The sequence below is a fragment of the Rana temporaria genome, chromosome 1, assembly GCF_905171775.1.
Source record: "Rana temporaria chromosome 1, aRanTem1.1, whole genome shotgun sequence".
In the NCBI taxonomy this organism is placed as follows: Eukaryota; Metazoa; Chordata; class Amphibia; order Anura; family Ranidae; genus Rana; species Rana temporaria.
The window spans coordinates 482,963,498-482,983,298 of NC_053489.1; the positions used below are offsets into that span (position 1 = coordinate 482,963,498).

Consider the following 19,801-nt stretch of genomic DNA (forward strand, 5'->3'; position numbering starts at 1 on the left):
ACTTTCAGTCCTGTGACCTGGAAGATAGTAACCACAGACGCCAGCCTGATGGGCTGGGGAGCAATTTTGGATGGTTGCACTCGCCAGGGCACTTGGGCAGCGGCAGAGAAGCAGTTGCCCATCAATATCTTGGAGCTCAGAGCTGCTCGACTAGCCCTCAGGGCTTGGACGTCCAAACTACAGGGGTTCCCGGTGAGAATACAATCGGACAATGCCACGGCGGTGGCATATATAAATCACCAAGGGGGAACCAAGAGTCAAGCCGCTCAGAAAGAAGTGAGCTTGATTTTCTTGTGGGCAGAAGCCCATGTGCCCTGCATATCGGCTATATTCATTCCCGGAGTGGGCAACCTACAGGCGGACTTCTTAAGTCGCCAGACTCTGTTGCCGGGGGAGTGGTCTCTGCATCCACAGGTCTTTCAGACACTCTGCCAGAAATGGGGAGTGCCGGACGTGGATATCATGGCATCGAGACTGAACAAGAAGCTAGACAGGTTCACAAGGGATCCCAGGGCCTGCGGAACCGATGCGTTAGTTTGCCCTTGGCATCAGTTCAAACTTCTTTATGCATTTCCCCCGCTCCAGTTACTACCCCGCCTGCTGCGCAGGATCAGGGTGGAGCACATACCAGTTATCCTGGTAGCTCCAGCATGGCCCAGAAGGGCATGGTATTCACTAATCCTGAAGATGGTAGTGGGAGACCCTTGGACTCTTCCTCTACGGCCAGACCTGCTATTGCAAGGTCCGATCCTCCACCCTGTTTTACGGCATCTAAATTTGACGGCCTGGAAGCTGAATCCCTGATTCTCAGGGGTAGAGGTCTGTCTCAGAAAGTAATCTCTACCCTAATCAGAGCCAGGAAACCGGTCTCTAGGGTGATTTTATTACAGGGTCTGGAAGGCCTATGTAGGCTGGTGTGAGTCCAAGCAATGGCTTTCTCGCAAATTTACCATCGATAGAGTATTAAGTTTTCTCCAGCTAGGAGTGGACAAAGGACTGGCATTAAGCACAATCAAGGGACAGATTTCAGCTTTGTCAGTGTGGTTTCAGCGGCCGCTGGCCACCCACTCGCTGGTTAAGACCTTCATTCAAGGGGTCTTGCGTATTAATCCTCCAGTTAGATCCCCGCTTTGTCCGTGGGATTTAAATCTTGTTCTGTCAAGTTTACAGAAACAACCTTTTGAGCCGTTGGCTGAAATTCCTTTGGTTTTACTGACAAGGAAGTTAGTATTTTTGGTCGCCATAGTTTCCGCCAGAAGAGTTAGCGGAACTGGCAGCCTTATCCTGTAAGGAACCATATCTTATTTTTCATAAGGACAAGGTCGTTCTCCGCCCTCATCCTTCCTTCCTACCAAAGGTTATATCCAGTTTTCATCTGAACCAGGATTTGGTATTACCATCCTTCTTTCCTAAACCTACTTCCAAAAAGGAAGGGTTGCTGCATACCTTGGATATTGTCAGGGCCATGAAGGCCTATCTTAAAGCTACAGAGAAGATCCGGAAAACAGATGTGTTGTTCATTTTACCGGATGGGCCCAAAAAGGGGCAGGCAGCTGCAAAATCCACCATCTCGAGGTGGATTAAACAGTTAATCACTCAGGCCTACGGCTTGAAGGGGTTGCCTCCTCCGTTATCATTAAAGGCTCATTCTACTAGGGCCATGGGCGCCTCCTGGGCAGCACACCACCAGATCTCTATGGCTCAAGTTTGCAAGGCGGCAACCTGGTCTTCTGTCCACACGTTTACAAAGTTCTACCAGTTGGACATAAGAAGGAATACTGATACAGCCTTTGGGCAGGCAGTGCTGCGGGCTGCAGTTTGAGACCCTCGGATTCCGGGGGCTCCCCTTTGAGTAAAATTTAAAATTATTTTTTTCTCAACTAAGTTGGATTTATTATGGTTTAAGTATATCTCTAAATTAAATCCTTTTGTCTTGGGAAGATGTCTCCCTCCCCTCATTGTAAGCATTGCTTTGGGACATCCCACATAGTAATGAATATGCCGCTCTGTGTCCCGTGATGTACGAGAAAGAAAAAGGGATTTTTAATACAGCTTACCTGTAAAATCCTTTTCTTGGAGTACATCACGGGACACAGAGCTCCCGCCCCTCTTATGGGGACCATTTTGGGAGGCATACTGCTTGCTACAAAACTGAGGTACTCCTCCTATGGGAGGGGGTTATATAGGGAGGGGCACTTCCTGTTTGAGATTGCCAGTGTCCATCACCTGAAGGTACTCCATATAACCACATAGTAATGAATATGCCGCTCTGTGTCCCGTGATGTACTCCAAGAAAAGGATTTTACAGGTAAGCTGTATTAAAAATCCCTTTTTTTTTTTTCCTGTGCGGGCAGCCGAATGCCGCCGCCATCTTGGGAAGGTCAGTCAGGCTACTTCCTCCGGAAGTGAGGTAACCGGAAGGGGCGGCATCCTGCCTCAACATGGACAGCGAGTGGAACAGGCACTGGCACCAGCAAGGCCCAGGTAAGGGGTAGACTCATTTACTATGGGGTCTCTCTAGCTCTCTTCTCCCTTGGGGGGGTGTGAGTGTTTTTTTCCCCCCCTGGTGGCGGGGGCCTGTTTGGGCACATGAGTGTTGTGGAACTCTCACTGTGCACCTGTGGTGAGCATCTTGATTGGTTTTCAGGCTGACTCAAATGGATGGTTTGTCTTTTTTTTTTTTTTTTTTCTTTTTTCTTTTCCGTTATCATGGCAGGCCAAGAGCTCTGATCCTGGGAATAAAAAGAAATGTCCTTCATGCAAGTCTAAACTCTCTGAAGGCTGGAAAAAAGCTTTATGTCAGACATGTATTGACTCATTAGTGAAGGAGGAAGCGTCTACCACTTGCAGCAACATAATCGCATCTGTTAAAAAATAATTGGATGCTACTATTCACGGCAAGATCCGCGGCCCTTACTAAATCAGTTAGGAGGGCGCTGTGGTTAAAAACCTGGCCGGGGGACACAGCATCTAAAAAGAAGCTGTGTGGAGTACCCTTTCAAGGGCATTTATTGTTTGGCCCCGATTTAGATGCAGTGCTCGACAGAACTGCAGACAAGAAGAAATCTTTTCCTGTCAAGAAGAAAAAGCAGACAGGCAAAAGGTTTTTTTAGTCCTCAAAGGGCTCAAGAACAAAACAAGCCTCAAGAGAGGAAGAAAGGTTGGTCAGGGCAGAAGGGAAAGGGCAAAGGTAATGTCCTTTTCCATCCTCCTGCGGCAACCAGCAAAACACAATGACAACCGATTGCAGGTGGGGGGAAGACTTCAAAGTTTTCTCCCTTTCTGGGCAAGCATAACAGAAAATCAGTATATTTCTCTATGCTGTCCCAAGGTTACAGAATAGAGTTCTCGGACCCTCCCCCAGAGAGGCACCTGTTGACAAATCTACCAAGAGATATAGTCAAGTCCCTAGCAATGAAGAGCCTATTGAAGGATCTGATGAACCAGGGGGTTGTAACTCAAGAAAGGAGTGCTTTATGGCATCAATCGACCTGCGAGATGTCTATCTGCATATCCCCATAGCCCCTCAATCCCAAAAATTTCGAAGTCTGGCGGTAAACATGGGAAAAGAGGACATGCACCTCCAATTCAAAGCCCTCCCCTTCGGCCTTTCCTCGGCTCAGAGAATATTTACAAAGGTCATGGCAGAGGCCCTCACTCCTCTTCGCTTACAGGGGGTAGCAGTAATTCCATACCTGGACGACCTGCTCTTCGTTACCCCCTCTCAGGGAGAAATTGTTGGAGGATCTCGAAAGAGCTTGCAGTCATCTAGAGGCATTGGGCTGGATCATAAATATGGAAAAATCTAATTTCAACCCAACCCAAGAGGCACAATTTCTGGGGTATCGGATAAGCTCAGTGGAGCAAAGAATTTTTCTCCCAGTCAGAAGCAGAAAAGTCTTCCAATTGGAGAGAACTAAGGGCAGTGGCATTAGCTTTGGATGCCTTCTCCGCTGACCTTCAAGGTGCCCATGTTCAAGTCTTCTCGGACAATGCCACTACCATAGCCTACTTAAACAGGCAAGGAGGCGCAAGAAGCAGAACACTTCAGCTTCTTGCCTCAGACATCCTAAACTGGGCAGAAAATCATTTTCTGTCCTTAGCAGTCCACCTCAAAGGCACTTTAAATATAGTGGCGGATTTTCTAAGCAGAAGACGGATTCAAGGAAACAGAATGGACCCTAAATCTGGAAGTCTTCACATTGAGCCCCTATACTGTCCAGCCTGACGTAGCTCTATCAGCACGTCAGGAGCTGGATATGCGGGTCATTAGTGATGACGCAGAGCTTTGGCGTGGGTACACTTGGAGCACAGACAAAGTCGTTTGCGTTTCACTCATTGCCCACCATGGAGGTACAGTATCGCCGTGATGCACTGCGCCACGCCGGATGGAGATTTACCTGAGGCCGGTACATCCAGGGTAACGGGTATTTCTCCTGATGATTCTGGGGGAGCAGGGGGACAGTGCTGTTTTCAGGTCAGGCTGCAACCACCTATCTGTAAGTCCAGCTCCTTCTGACCAAGTTGCCACTTTTTTTATATTTATATCTATATTTATAATTATATTTACATCTATATTTATAATTATATTTACATCTATATTCATAGTGGTGACATATGAACAGTGGCCACTGTTCTAAGGTGCACTGTTGTTGCCAACACTGGCATCTATATTGCTGTCATCTACCGCTACCGATATTAGATTATACTATATTATATTTGTAATTTTATCCTTATTCTACACTAATTGTTCTTAATCCCCTCTTTTTATCCAATATTATTATTACTATTATCTTTGTTATTTTGATTCGTCTGAGGTATCTGGGACCACCCACTTAGGTGGGAGTCTAGATGGTCCCTGGGAGATCCTCCGCGGCTTGCAGTCGCTGGGCACATTCATGAGTGCTCATATGTATATAAGGGGAGCCTTTGGAAGGGTCTACACTGCTGGGCTCTGATGAAGAGGTCTTTGGAGCCTCGAAATGCGTCAGCCGGCAGTGACACACCTTCACCCCCCATTTGGAGTGTGGTTCGAGGGGTATCCACTACAGCGTTGTCAAGCCTATTATGTTGCTTTCTTTGTGAGTAGTTTTTTATTGCATTTTTATTCTATTAACTTGTTATAACGGTAACACACTAGGCTGGTGCGCCTTTTTTATTTTCTTCCCTCTTCATTGATCACCCGAGCCTGGGGCCAACCACAAATAGACCTATTTGCGTCGAAGAAAATACGCAACTTCCGGTCTTTTTCTCCATTCACAGAAACGACAATTCCCAGGAAACAGATGCGTTAATACAGCCTTGGAACTTCCAGCTGGCTTACGCCTTCCCTCCGTTTCAACTAATTCCGTTGGTACTGAGGAAGATTCAGAAGGCGAAGGTGGAAGTAATTCTAATTACTCCATTCTGGCCAAAAAGGGCTTGGTTTACCACCATTCTTCGAATGGCAGTCAGGCCGCCTTGGTGGCTGCCGCTCCGGCAGGACTTCTACAGGGTCCGATATGCCTTCCGGAGGTGGCTTGTCTAAGCCTCTCGGCGTGGTATCTGAGAAGCAGTTATTGAGACGAAAAGGTCTGTCTCGACCACTTGTGACTACCTTACTTTCCAGTAGAAAGGTGGTTACAAGGAAGATCTATGCTAAATACTGTAAGGTCTACAACTCCTGGTGTCACTCGTCTAATAGAGTGGTGAAAAATATAGTGTCAATTCTGGAATTTCTTCAGAATGGAGCAGAAAAGGGCTTGTCAGTCAGTACACTTAAAGTGCAGATAGCCGCATTGGGAGTTTTTCTGGAAAGGCCTATATCTTCAGATCCATTAGTGTCAAGATTTTTCAAGGAGCTTTCTAGGTCCAGACCAGCTCCCGTGCGACACTTCCCCAGTTGGGATTTGTCAGTGGTTCTTCAGTCACTATCTAAGGAACCCTTTGAACCGCTACAAGACATTTCTATGAAGTACCTTACTCTCAAATGGTGTTCCTAGTGGCAATTACGACAGCCAGAAGAATTGGTGAGCTGCACGCCCTGTCAATAAAGAAACCCTTCCTATCCGTCTATACGGACAGGGTTGTACTAAAGACTGATCCAGCTTTTCTACCAAAAGTGGCATCAGCCCTCAATCGGTCGCAGGAAATTGTCATACCAACCTTCTGCTCTAACCCATCAAGGGAGAAGGAACACCAATTTCACATGTTGGATGTGAAAAGAACCTTGCTACATTACCTTGAAGCGACCAAGGATTTTCGATCTTCAGACTCCTTGTTCATACTTTTTTCAGGGAAAAAGAAAGGCCACCAAGCGTCTAAGGGGTCAATAGATAGATGGCTGAAAACCGCTATTCTGGAAGCCTACTCCCAAGCAGGGCTATCTCCCCCATTGGGAATTAGAGCACACTCTATTAGAGCTCAGGCCACTACATGGGCAGAAATAGCTGGTGCCACCCCAGATCAAATCTGCAAGGCGGCCACGTGGTCAAGTTACCTTACGTTCGTCCGTCATTGCAGACTGGATCTTCTGTCAGCAAGCAATCAGGTAAGTCTAACTTTACTTTTTTCTCTCTCCCTATAGTACGGGCCTTACCCTTTCTCCTCATCCACCCCCGCCTTTTTTTTTTTTTACTTTCCTCTTTCTACATTTCCTCGCCCCCTTTTTTTTTTTTTTGTCCTTCATCTTAGCTGACCATTTAAATCTTCTTGCCCCATACGTATGATGTAAATTTTGTTATGAACATTCTGTGTACTGATTTGTTACTCTTCTCATTAATCCAAAATATGCTTCAGCAACAACATCACGTATTCAGGGATCGTTTTACAGTGTCTGTTGCAGGGTTTGACAAATTTGCTTGGAATCTAGGAGCCAGCTAAAAAAGTTAGGAGCCAAAAAACGCACCCCGTCCCGCATACGTGAGTAGCGCCCGCATTTGTAAACGGTATTCAAACCACACATGTGAGGCATTGCCACGATTGGTAGAGCGAGAGCAATAATTCTAGCCCCAGACCTCCTCTGTAACTCAAAACATGCAACCTGTGGAATTTTTAAACGTTGCCTATGGAGATTTTAAAGGGTAAAAGTTTGTCGCCATTCCACAAGCGGACGCAATTTTGAAGCGTGACATGTTGGGTATCAATTTACTCGGCGTAACATTATCTTTCACAATATAAAAAAAAATTGGGCTAACTTTAATGTTGTCTTATTTTTTAATTTAAAAAAAAAAGTGTATTTTTTTCCCCCAAAATTTGCGCTTGTAAGACCGCTGCACAAATACGGTATGACAAAGTATTGCAACGACTGCCATTTTATTCTCTAGGGTGTTAGAATAAAAAAAATATATATAATGTTAGAGGGAAGGAGATGGCAGTGAAAACAGTGAAAAAACACATTAGAACTGCTGTTTTTTGCTACTTGTCATGTAACCTGTAATGCCAACGGCCACCACAAGATGGCCACTCCTAGATTCCTTCTGCAGGCCTCAGCTTCCTTCTGTGAAGGCCGCAAAGCCGTGGCCTCAATTACCGGCGGGGCTTATACCAAAAATAAATACATTGAAAGAATTCAATAGGGAGCGTGGCATACATTCGCCCCCCCCCCCCCCATTCTATATTCTGCAGCGCAGGTGGGAAATGGAGAAAAAATATCTCATCAAAAATCCCAATAAGATGTAACAAACTGTTCTTTAAAGCAGAACTCCCAGGGATTAACCTTAACTTTTGTTTAACCTTTTAGGGCCAGTGTTCTGTCGCAGTGCCCGCTATCAAGAAGTGCCCGGGATGACCTGCCTATGCGCCGCACGGAACAGCTGATTTTACGATCAGCTGTTGTGAGGGCACTTGCGCACGATAGTAGCCGTTGGAACAAACTTTTGTGTCCGATTGTGCCTGGCGCTGTTGAGGCGTGTTTTTATGTCGGTAAAGGGCGGATTTGTAGATGTTGGGGGGCGGATTTTTAAATGATGGCCAGTGCTGCAAAACAAATATTTTTCTTCTATTTTTCATGGGCGCTTGCGGGGGGCGTCTTTAGTCAACCACAGAGCCGATTTTTCTATGTTCATGGGCGGGTTTGCAGGACGTATTTAGCTAACTACCTGAAAAATAGCAGAAAATGATTTGTTTTGCAGCATTAGACATCATTTAAAAATCCGGACCCAACATCTACAAATCTGCCCCTCAACGCCATGAACGGCAGCTCGAGGCACAATCTGACACCAAAATTTCTTCCATTGGCTACAGTGCGCAGGCGCTGTCTCGCCGTCACAACAGCTGATCGTAAAATCGACTGTTGTGCTGTTCCGTACGGCGCATGCGTGGCTCGTCCCGGACATTTCTCAATAGCGAGCACTATCTGATCACCGGCTCGCACCACACCGTGGTATGGGAAAGGCGCATTCTGTGTGCGTTTCCTGAATCGTGTTCAAAACGCACTGCCTTTGTGATGTGCGGGGGCCAATGCAGTTTGTTTGCAGTCAGCAGATCGCAATATGGCCCGGCTACGCCCTAGATATCCCCCCCGCAGCACTCTGACCCCTCTACAACCCCAGATATCCCCCCCAGCACTGTAACCATATACCATAAGATACCCCCTTGTATTGTGACCCCACTACATCCCTGATTATTCCCTACACTGTGACTTCTCTACATCCCTGATACCGCTAGCACTATAGCCACCCAAGCTACCCTCCTGCATTCCATGCCTTTCGGTGCAAACCATGCTGGACAGCTGGGATCACAATGACGCCATCCACAATGCTACTTCCGCAGGTGGGCTCTCAGTGCTGCCGACTCGGCAGCTCCCGCTCCTACCCCGCAGCCTTCGAGTCCCGAGCGTCCAAGCTGCATGGGGCCGAGTCAGAGCATCACTGGCGCTTCAGGTATGGTTCAGCACAGCGTACTGCTGCCAGCCTGCCTCCCTTGTATATCCATCACTCTCAGTGCCATCGTGGGGGCCCCCAATTTCGGGGCAGCATGGGCTCAAGGACCAGCTGCTTTGGGGAAAGTGCAGGGGCCCCCGGGCAGTGGTCGGGTGTGCCCTCTCAGTAAGACAGCCCTGGCAGGCAAACATGGAGGAATCACACAGGAACATAGATTCTGCTGTTCAACCAGCAGCCAGTGTTCTCCTTTGCTCTCCAAAGCATGGTAATGTGGGCAAGACCCCAAAATCCTTATGTACAAGGCAGGACTGCCGGTCTGGCATTTTACACAATGATCTCAGAGATGCCATGACCTGTTGAGCAATAAAGGGAAGTGGCTTTGGGGACCAGTCAGTGGGAAGGAAGCCTGTGGGAGTAAGCAATAAGGTACAGTAACTCGACCTCTACCTTTAGACAAAATAAGCATTTAACTGAAACTTCCTCATCTCTTCCACCACTGTACCTCCCTGCACATCTGCTCCACCTGCTCTTCGGTTACACCTCTGAACCCCTTCTGCTCATTTTCCAACGATGTACCCTCCTGCTCATCTGCTCCACCGCTGTATCCTTTTCTCATTTATGATATGCGTGATATGCAGAATGGTGAAAGGAAGCAGAGATGAGATGCATCTACCTGTCCTGGCACACTCATCCTGCTGATCCACCTCTCGCATCCATCCCACGTGCTTGTATGTGATGTCACATAAAAGCATATGCAATGATGAGCTCAGGTCAGGGGCATTTTCTGAAAGCAGTGGGAATGTGTGCAGTGGGAATGTGTGCAGGTGTGAAAGACCTGTACAACTCTGGATGCCAAGCGCCTTGAGGCGATTAAGTTTGCATTTGTTGCGCTATATAAGTTTCTCACTCACTCACTCATCATAAGTCGGGGCCCCCGCAGCTGAGGAAAAGTGATTGGGTGGGATTTTCATTGCGCTGAACACTGGCTGTGGCTTAAAGGGACACAGAGTGCAGGGGTTCACTAGTAAGTGACGCAAAGTTTCAGGAATAATTTAATCAAAGTTCCCAGAAGCTCAACGGTAATTCCACAAACTGTCACCTCATTGGTTTTCTCAATCGCAGTGAAATTCTTCTTTCTGAGATTGGTAGTGGCAACCAAGCGAGTCATCTTCCTCCAGATGGTGGACGGGGCTAGCGGGACTGTGATTGGCTTTAGCAGTGGTCAAGACAGTCGTCGTCCTCCTGGAAACAGGGACCCCCCCCAGCAGAACTGCACCCAATCTCCCCCCCCCCCATCACAAAAGATGACAATCGCAGCTACAGCAAAGTTAATGAACCAAACAATGTGTCCCATCTTTAACAATGTGTGGGGGCACAGTGCCTTCTCCTCAGTGCAGGTGCGGCGTGGGGAACACTGAAATTGGAATGCATTAGTGTCTCACTGACCCTTCCCTGCATTGCTCTGCTGCTGGGGAGGGAGTCGAGTGCTGGCAAAAGAGGCTTGGTGTGCCGCTTGCAGCACCAGTGCTGGGGGTTTCCTACCACTGGTCTATGCCATACAATTACCTTTTGATCAGATAATGGTTGACATTACTTACTGCCAGTCACTCACAATGTTTTTTCTGATTAAAGTAATGGTGTCACAGGATCTTTTGGGGAGGGGGGCTTGGTATGAGTGGCCCAGATGCAAATTACTGTTATCTGGTGACGACTTTATGATTTGTAAACTTGATGGAAGGTAATACATTTTAATTTTGTAGTTTTTTCTACATGTTTTGCTGTTAAAGTGGAGTTCCACCCATAAATATAACATTACATCAGTAGTTTTAAAAAAAAATGTCATTAGTCCTTTAAGAAAATATATATATTTCTTTATCGTACATCACGGGACACAGAGAAGCATAGTAATTACTATGTGGGTTATAGAGAGTACCTTCAGGTGTGGACACTGGCACGCCCTTAAGGCAAGAAGTTCCCTCCCCTATATAACCCCTCCCATACCGGGAGTGCCTCAGTTTTTTGCCAGTGTCTAAGGTGTTGGTCACGAGTGAACATGTGCTCCAAGGAGCTCCACTGGAGGGATCCATATTGGATGTAAAAAGCCTCCATGAAATCCGGATCCGTCCAAAGTGCTTCTGAGCCAAAGTGGACGGTACCCGGGCCCTGGTTAAGAAGAACGGGGTTTGGCCTGTAATGCTTCTCTTTGAGAGCTGGATCTTGGTTATTCAGTACTTTGGTCAATTTCCTAATACCAAAAGTTTACTGACAGGGTGCGATATGGGTCCAGGGGTGTGGTGTTCCTGTCCATGGACCCCGGTCCCTGAAGGTCTATAGACGCTGCTCTCCGTGATGGGTGAAGATTGGACTGTCTGTTATGCAGAGTCCTGCAGCGTTGGATCAGGTAAGTGAAGGTGCTTCAGGACTTGGTCCTAGGAGTAACCTTCCTTTATTTGAGCCATTATGTTTGCCTAAAGCTAACTGTCTGTGCTTCTCCTATATGGTCCTGTGTGTTGTGGGGAGGAGGGGTATCTCTAGTCAGGTAGTTAGCCCCTCCTGTGCAGGTTAAAAGCAGAAAAAAGTTGTCCAAAATGTTTGGCTTCACTTGGCTTACCTGGTTCTCACATGGAGCTGTGGTGTTCCATCCTCATGCATGGCGCGTAGCGTCATGCGCGCGCGACATTGATGTGTCTTAGGCGCACGCGCGCGCACAAATGAATTTTTTGTACGCTGCTCCGATGCGCACGAATGTGCGCGGCGTGCTCCGTGAGATGCGTGTGACGACATGTGCGCGCGTGCGGCTACGTGTGCGCGCGTAGCCTCGTGGTGCACGCCTAACAGCGGCGCGCGCATGCGCGCAGGGGGTCTATCTCAGCTGTTCTCTATGAGACTTGAGATTACAGGACAGAGCAGGTCAGGTGATACACCTAGTCCTTATATGCTACAGTCCACCTAACTGGTTCTGGCTGACGGTGGACACAGAGATCTTGTGCACATACTTCAGTATTTAGTACTGGTGGTGGACAGTGACATTTGCTTAAGGCGCATAGTGGGCTCTGCACCTTGCCAACCATCAAATAGCAGCGTCAGTGCTGGTCTATAGGTTCGCAAGTAGTTGCAACTATTGTGAGAACCTCAGCTTTATCATGGCTAAAGGCTCAGGGACTAGAAGCAAAAAAGCAAAGGGATCGCCATCTGGCTCAGAGGATCTCGGGCATGCTCCTGCGGCTGCTTCCTCTCCTGAAAAATTGAAGGAGGCCCAGGGTGAACCATCAGGGCTGTCAGATGCCTGTTCTGCCCTTGTCCCACTTGCTCCAGTTTTTGTGACACAGGAGGCTCTGGCCTCAGCTATGGGGGGTCTGGAGCAGAGATTAGCGACCTTGATTGCATCCTCTCTCTCAAGGGAAAAACGCACAAGGTCCCCCTCTCCCTCTGAGGAGTCCCTCGATTTGGGGCATGCATCCTCAGAAGAGGTTGATTTACCCTCTGGAGATCTGGCAGAAGGTCAGCTGGAAGTAGTGGACTCTGAGGATTCCACTTTGGGAGAACCCTTTTCGGCGTCGCAATCCGAAAAATTGTTGGTCCAGTCCCTAACTGAGATGGTCCGTTCGGCCTTCAAGTTGCCACTTTCAGAACCAGCTTCAAGTGCAGTCTCATCTTTAGGCTCCTTAAAAGCTCCTCAAGCTAATTATTCCTTCCCGGTTCACCCCCTGCTGGAAGGGCTTATCTACAAGGATTGGGAACATCCAGATAGATATTTTCTTCCTCCTAAGAAGTTTTCGGTTTTATACCCCATGGAGGAACAATTCACTAAAAGATGGGGCATCCCCAAGGTTGACGCAGCTGTGTCCTGCGTAAACAAATCTTTGACCTGTCCAGTAGACAATGTTCTGGTATTCAAAGATCCGACAGACAAGAGATTAGAGACTTTATTAAAAACCTCTTTTGCTTCGGCGAGAGGAATAACCCAGCCTGCAATTGCGGCTATTGGGATTTGCCAGGCCTTGAAGGACCAGTTTAAAGGGGTCTTAAAGGAATTGCCGGCACAACAGGCCCAGAATTTGGCTGAGTTTCCCAGAGCATTATGTTTTGCCATAGATGCTATTAAGGACTCCATTCAGCAGTCCTCACGTCTCACTCTCTCGCTAGTTCATATGCGCAGGTTACTCTGGCTGAAGAACTGGTCTGCTGAAGCCCCGTGTAAAAAATTACTGGCGGGGTTTCCCTTTCATGGAGAGCGTTTGTTTGGGGAAGATCTGGATGCTTACATTCAGAAAATTTCCAGTGGCAAAAGTACACTGTTGCCAGTAAAGAAAAGGTTTAGGGGTCCCCCCTCCTTTAAGCGATCCTCCTCTCCTATCCCTAGTACTTCCGGTACCAGGCAGTTCCGACGGCCTCCTGGACGATTCAATGCAGGTGGGAAGCCACAGGGCCAGCCTCAGGCTTCCAAAAAACCTTGGAACCGTAAGCCACAGGCCAAGCCAGCAACTAAGTCAGCATTATGAAGGTTCTCCCCCACTCAGCCGGGTGGGGGGAAGACTTCAGCTGTTTGCGGAGGCTTGGCTAGACAGGATCCAAGACAGGTGGGTCCTCTCTACGGTCTCCGGGGGCTACAAGCTGGAGTTGAGCGAATTTCCTCCGCCGCGATTCTTAACCTCGAACGTCCCAAAGGACCTCGGCAAAAGAAGGTCCTTAGCATTGGCCTTAGATCATCTGTTATCCCAAGGGGTAATCAGAGAGCTGCCAGTGGAAGAACAAGGTTTGGGGTTTTATTCCAATCTCTTCACCGTCCCCAAACCAAACGGGGATGTAAGACCCATCCTGGACCTCAAGGCCTTAAACAAGTTCCTAAGGGTCCAATCATTCCGGATGGAATCGATCAGGTCAGTGGTGGCCTCCCTGCAAGGAGGGGAACTACTGGCGTCCATCGATATAAAGGACGCATACTTGCACGTTCCTATCTTTCTCGACCATCAGAAGCTGCTTCGCTTCGCGGTAAATCAGCGCCACTTCCAATTCGTGGCCTTACCTTTTGGTCTGGCCACCGCTCCTCGTGTTTTCACGAAAGTATTGGCTCCACTGTTAGCCTATCTAAGGTCTCAAGGCATATCCATAGTAGCCTATCTAGACGACCTATTGGTAGTAGACCGGTCAGTGGCCGATCTAAACTCAGCGGTACACAGAACCGTAAAATTTCTGGAATCCATGGGTTGGGTTCTCAACCTGGACAAGTCAGCCTTAATGCCTGTGCAAAGGCTCGAATATTTGGGTCTACTCATAGACACAAAGCTAAAAAGGGTCTTCCTGCCCCAAAGGAAGTTCGAGGCTTTAAGAGAACTAGTTCAACTAGTCAAAGCAAAGCGTCAGCCTCCCATTCGCCTCTGTATGAGGTTACTGGGAAAGATGGTAGCCTCGTTCGAGGCCGTCCCATTTGCGCAGTTCCACTCAAGGGAGCTTCAACATGCCATTCTGTCCGCTTGGAACAAAAAGGTTCAAGCCTTAGATCTCCCTATGTCTCTCTCCCGGTCAGTCCGGCAGAGCCTTTGTTGGTGGCTGGTTCCCCGGAACCTGCTAAAGGGGAAGTCCTTTGTTCCCGTGACATGGCAGGTTGTGACCACGGACGCCAGTCTGCTAGGCTGGGGTGCAGTCCTGGGAGGTTTGTCTCTCCAGGGGAAATGGTCAGCCTCCGAGAGGTCTCTACCCATAAATCTGCTGGAAATTCGAGCAGTCTATCTAGCCCTGTCAGCTTGGTCAGACAGGTTGAAGGGTCTTCCGGTCAGGATTCAATCAGACAATGTCACTGCCGTGGCATACATAAATCACCAGGGGGGCACAAGAAGTCGTGCAGCCCAAAGAGAGGTGAATCGAATCCTGACCTGCGCAGAGAAATATGTCCCATGCATATCTGCAGTGTTCATTCCGGGAATAGACAATTGGCGAGCAGACTACCTAAGCCGCCAACAGGTGCTTCCAGGGGAATGGACTCTTCACCCCGACATCTTCCAGAGCATTTGTCAGAGGTGGGGAACACCAGATGTCGATCTCTTTGCATCGAGGTTCAATGCAAGGGTGGGCAACTTTCTGTCCCGGACAAGGGATCCACTTGCTTACGGCACGGATGCACTGGTGTTCCCATGGGACCAGTTCTCCCTAATGTATGCGTTTCCTCCGCTGCAATTATTACCCCGTCTTCTTCGCAGGGTAAAGTCGGAAGGAAGACCAGTGATTCTGGTGGCTCCAGCGTGGCCCAGAAGGGCCTGGTTCGCGGACATTGTAAGGATGTCCGTGGGGCAACCGTGGTCCCTTCCGCTTCGGCCAGACCTATTGTCCCAGGGGCCAATATTCCATCCTTCCTTACCGTCTCTCAATTTGACGGTTTGGCTATTGAGTCCCATATCTTAAAGAAAAGGGGTCTCTCTAATGCGGTGGCATCTACTTTGATTAATGCCAGAAAACCGGCATCCAGACTTATCTATTACCGAGTTTGGAAATCTTATGTGGCCTGGTGCGAGACCAGGGGTTGGCATCCCCGGAGGTATCTCATTGGCAGAATTCTGGAGTTTCTGCAGTTAGGGGCAGACATGAAGTTGGCCCTAAGCACCATTAAGGGCCAGATCTCGGCCTTATCGATTTTTTTCCAAAGGCCACTAGCTACACATTCCCTGATCAAAACCTTTTTGCAAGGTATGATCCGGCTTAGTCCACCAGTCAAGATTCCCTTGTGTCCATGGGATCTGAATCTGGTCCTTTCTGTTTTACAGAAACAACCATTTGAGCCCTTGGCTCATATTCCTTTGGTCCTTCTGACCAGGAAGGTGATATTTTTGGTAGCCATAACCTCCGCTAGGAGGGTTTCGGAGTTGGCGGCCTTGTCTTGTAAGGAACCGTACCTTATATTCCATAAGGATAGAGTGGTCCTACGGCCCCACCCGGCTTTCCTACCTAAAGTTGTTTCAAAATTTCATTTGAATTAGGATCTTGTTCTCCCGTCTTTTTTCTCAGAACCTAGTTCTGCAAGGGAGAAGTCTTTGCATACGCTAGACGTATTAAGAGCAGTTAAGATCTATCTTAAGGCTACTGCTCAGGTCTGGAAAACTGATACATTGTTTATCCTGCCAGAAGGTCCCAGATGTGGGCAGGCAGCGTCGAAGTCCACTATCTCCAAATGGATTCGGCAGGTCATTACTCAAGCCTATGGCTTGAGGGGAAAGGTTCCCCCGTTTAAGGTAAAAAGCACATTCCACTAGAGCGGTGGGTACTTCCTGGGCAGTGCATCATCAAGCCTTCATGGCTCAAGTCTGCAAGGCCGCGACATGGTCGTCTGTCCATACTTTCACTAAGTTTTATCAATTGGACATAAGAAAGAATGAGGAGAGCGCCTTTGGGCGCAGTGTGCTGCAGGCTGCAGTTTGATTCCTCATGTCTGATGGTGCCCGGCTTATTTCTTGGGGTCTCCCTCCCCTCATAGCATTGCTTTAGGACGTCCCACATAGTAATTACTATGCTTCTCTGTGTCCCGTGATGTACGATAAAGAAAATAGGATTTTTATAACAGCTTACCTGTAAAATCCTTTTCTTTTGAAGTACATCACGGGACACAGAGCACCCGCCCCTCTTTTTGGGGTATTTGGGACACTTATTGCTTGCTACAAAACTGAGGCACTCCCGGTATGGGAGGGGTTATATAGGGGAGGGAACTTCTTGCCTTAAGGGCGTGCCAGTGTCCACACCTGAAGGTACTCTCTATAACCCACATAGTAATTACTATGCTTCTCTGTGTCCCGTGATGTACTTCAAAAGAAAAGGATTTTACAGGTAAGCTGTTATAAAAATCCTATTTTTTTTTTAGATGTCTTCAAAGTGTTGTTGCTAGGCAGAATAGTTAATCTTCCCTCTTCCTGCACCTAGGTGCTTAAGCTTCCTAACCTACACCGCACGGACTCCTGGGAATGTAGTGGGTGTAACTTTCCAGGAGTCTGTGCACTCCCCAGTCTCGAAGAATCGTGTGACTTGGACAGTACAGGTGCTGAAACCTGATCTGAAACCTATTACGCTGCTTGTGCAGCACTGAGCATGTGCGAGATCTGCAAGGCTGAAATCCAGGAAGTCATACAGTCTGGCTTCATGATGCCCACACTTAAGATGGCCCCAGTCAATTTCTATTTTATAAAGTGTCTAAATGCTGTAACAACCTAACAAAACGGACCTTAGTTTACAGACTAACTTTACTAGAATACATTAAGCTTGTGTATTACAGGGGTATTTATATTTAAAAAGTGAAATTGTGGCCGGAACTCCGCTTTAAATTTGCATAGTATAGTGCATTAGTTCCAATTTGTAACCTCTGGTATGTGAGCAATTCAGGTGTCCTGTTGGTCCCTATACTCCACTCCATCCTAATTCTGTATAAGTTACATATTAAACCTTGCAGGTTATTGGGCATGGAAATTAACTGCTAGGCCTGAGTAGTAAAGCATGGGAGGAGGCTCATTCTCCACCATACCTGGAGACAACAACAGATATTGTGTAGTAGTTTTGACAGAGTAAAGTGGTAAGTGAGCATGAGGGAGGTTGGTATATTATATGTGGGCTAGGAGCTGGTGGTATATGGATCTTTGTTGGGAGACAAGAAGATGTGATTGATGAATACCAATGACTAATAGGCATATTGTGGAGATAGATTTGCTTTTAGATGGAATTTTTAATAAATAAGTAATTTTGTCCTTTTGTTTTATAGACTTTGTCAGAAGGTCGTTTTGGTTTGCGAAGGGATAGATACCATTTCTACAATTACTTTCAATAATATTCCTGTTATGAAAACTCAAAACATGTTCAGTAGATATGTGAGTAATTCGTTTTAAGTGCATTTCATACTGAGTTTTGCGTTTGTGTGTGTGTGTGTGTGTTGTTTTTTTCTTTCTTTTTGTCCTGTATAGAAAAATGTATGTGCCTAACTCTATCCAAGATGTAACACTTCCAATTACGAAAGAAAGGAAGCCGCTCTCCATTAAAAATCTTGTGTATATTTATTGAAGTATTCCAGACTCTAATGCCGCATACACACCATCACTTTATGTGATGAAAAAAAACGACACTTTCTGTGAAGTAAAAAATGACGTTTTTGAAACTTCAATTTTCAAAGACGAAGTTGCCTACACACCATCGTTTTTCTCACAATGTTCTTGCAAAGTGAGGTTACATTCACCACGTTTTTCCATTGAAGCTTGCTTCATAAGTAGCTTCTGGGCATGCGTGGATGAAAAAAACGTCTTAGAAAACGACGTTTTTTGCTACACACGGTCAATTTCTGTGAAGTAAAAAGTGCACTTTTGAAAAACGACACATAAAATTGAAGCATGCTTGAATTTTTTTTGGTTGTTTTTTACAAGACATAAAATGACGTTTTCCCCCACACACAGTCAATTAAAGTGACGTTTTTGAAAACGTCATTTTTTTCCATCACATAAAGTGATGGTGTGTACGCGGCATTAGAATAGGCTCTGATGAAATGCGTTTAAGCTTGAGGGACCGGTGGATCGGCTTGTGCAATGAATAATTCAAAAGATAAACACTAGGTTTTAAATAGAGAGCGGCTACCTCCCTTTTGTGTTTTGGTAACCGACTTTATCTCATAATCAGTTGTAAATTGGATTAAAAAAAATTGTCTTTCCTGACAAAGGGCTAAAGATCTAGGGCCTAATCCTCAAAAACCCGGCGCAACGTAACTTTTTCCATTTAAGTTACACTGCCGCAAAATCTCTACCTAAGAGCCCGATCCACAAAACACTTACCTAGAAATTTTGAGCGGTGTAACTTAAATCCGGCCGGCGTAAGGCGTTCTTCTTCAAATGGGGGCGATTCCCATTTAAATTAGGCACGCTCCCGCGCCGGCCGTACTGCGAATGCTCGTGACGTCATTTTTCCGACGTGCATAGCGCGAAATTACGTTACGCCGAGCTTTGTGGATCGCGACGGGTCAATAAAGTTGCGTTGGGGGGAAAAAAAAAGATACGGCGAAAAAAAAAAATTTAAAACAAAAAAAAAAAAACGCGTCGCTGGACAGAAGGGTCTGCTTTTACACGGTGTAAACAGTTTACACTTTGTAAAAGCAGCCCTAATTTTACACATGCAACTTAATACTTACGGAGAAAAAACGAAGCTGAAAAGCTTTGTGGATCTCCGTAAAGTGCTAATTTGCATACCCGAGGCGGCATTTCGACGCGAAATGCCCCCAGCGGCGGATGCGGTACTGCATCCTAAGATCCGGCAGTGTAAGTCCCTTACACATGCCGGATCTTCTGTCTATCTCTTGGAAACTGATTCTGTGGATCAGTTCCAAAGATAGAAACAGGGATACGACGGCGTATCAGTAGATACGACGGCGTATCTCTTTTGAGGATTAGGCCCCTAGAAACCAGACTTTGCCATTGTATGTTAACAGGGGGAAACTCTGTGGGGTTGACCCCTTTTCACACTGAGGCAGTTTTAAGGTGTTTTAGCGCTAGAAATGCCTGAAAACAGCCTTCCATCCTGCCCAAATGTGAGAGCCTGAGTACTTTCACACTGGGGTGGTGCGCTTGTGGGACGTTAGAAAAAGTCCTACACAGCGCTCCTAAAATGCCCCTACCCATTGCAATGAATGGGCAGTGCTTCCGAAGCGCCTAAAAAGCGATTCGGAAGCACCGAAACACTGATGTTTTTAACCTTTTCATCGACTGCTAGCGGGGGTAAAAAGTGCTGCTTCAACAGCGGTAAAGCGCCGTTACAACAAACATTGCTTTACCGCTAATGCAGGGGCACCCCCAGTGTGAAAGGGGTCTTACTAAATCTAAAGAATGTAAAATTTGGTGCAGCTGTGCATGGTAGCCAATCGGCTTCTAGCTTTAGCTTGTTCAATTAAACCTTGGAAAAAAAAAAACGGAAGCTGATTGGTTTCTATGCAG

At 47.0% G+C, this 19,801-nt stretch overlaps 1 protein-coding gene across 2 annotated transcripts in view; it reads left to right on the forward strand.

Annotated features, from left to right (window-relative positions):
• Positions 1 to 19,801, forward strand: part of MANBA (mannosidase beta) — a 112,110-nt gene that overhangs the window by 15,013 nt on the left and 77,296 nt on the right. For both annotated transcript variants that reach the window (XM_040329898.1, XM_040329901.1), the window contains exon 3: positions 17,596 to 17,701. In XM_040329898.1, the coding sequence (XP_040185832.1) occupies positions 17,596 to 17,701 (106 nt within the window). The remainder of the gene's footprint in view (positions 1 to 17,595; positions 17,702 to 19,801) is intronic.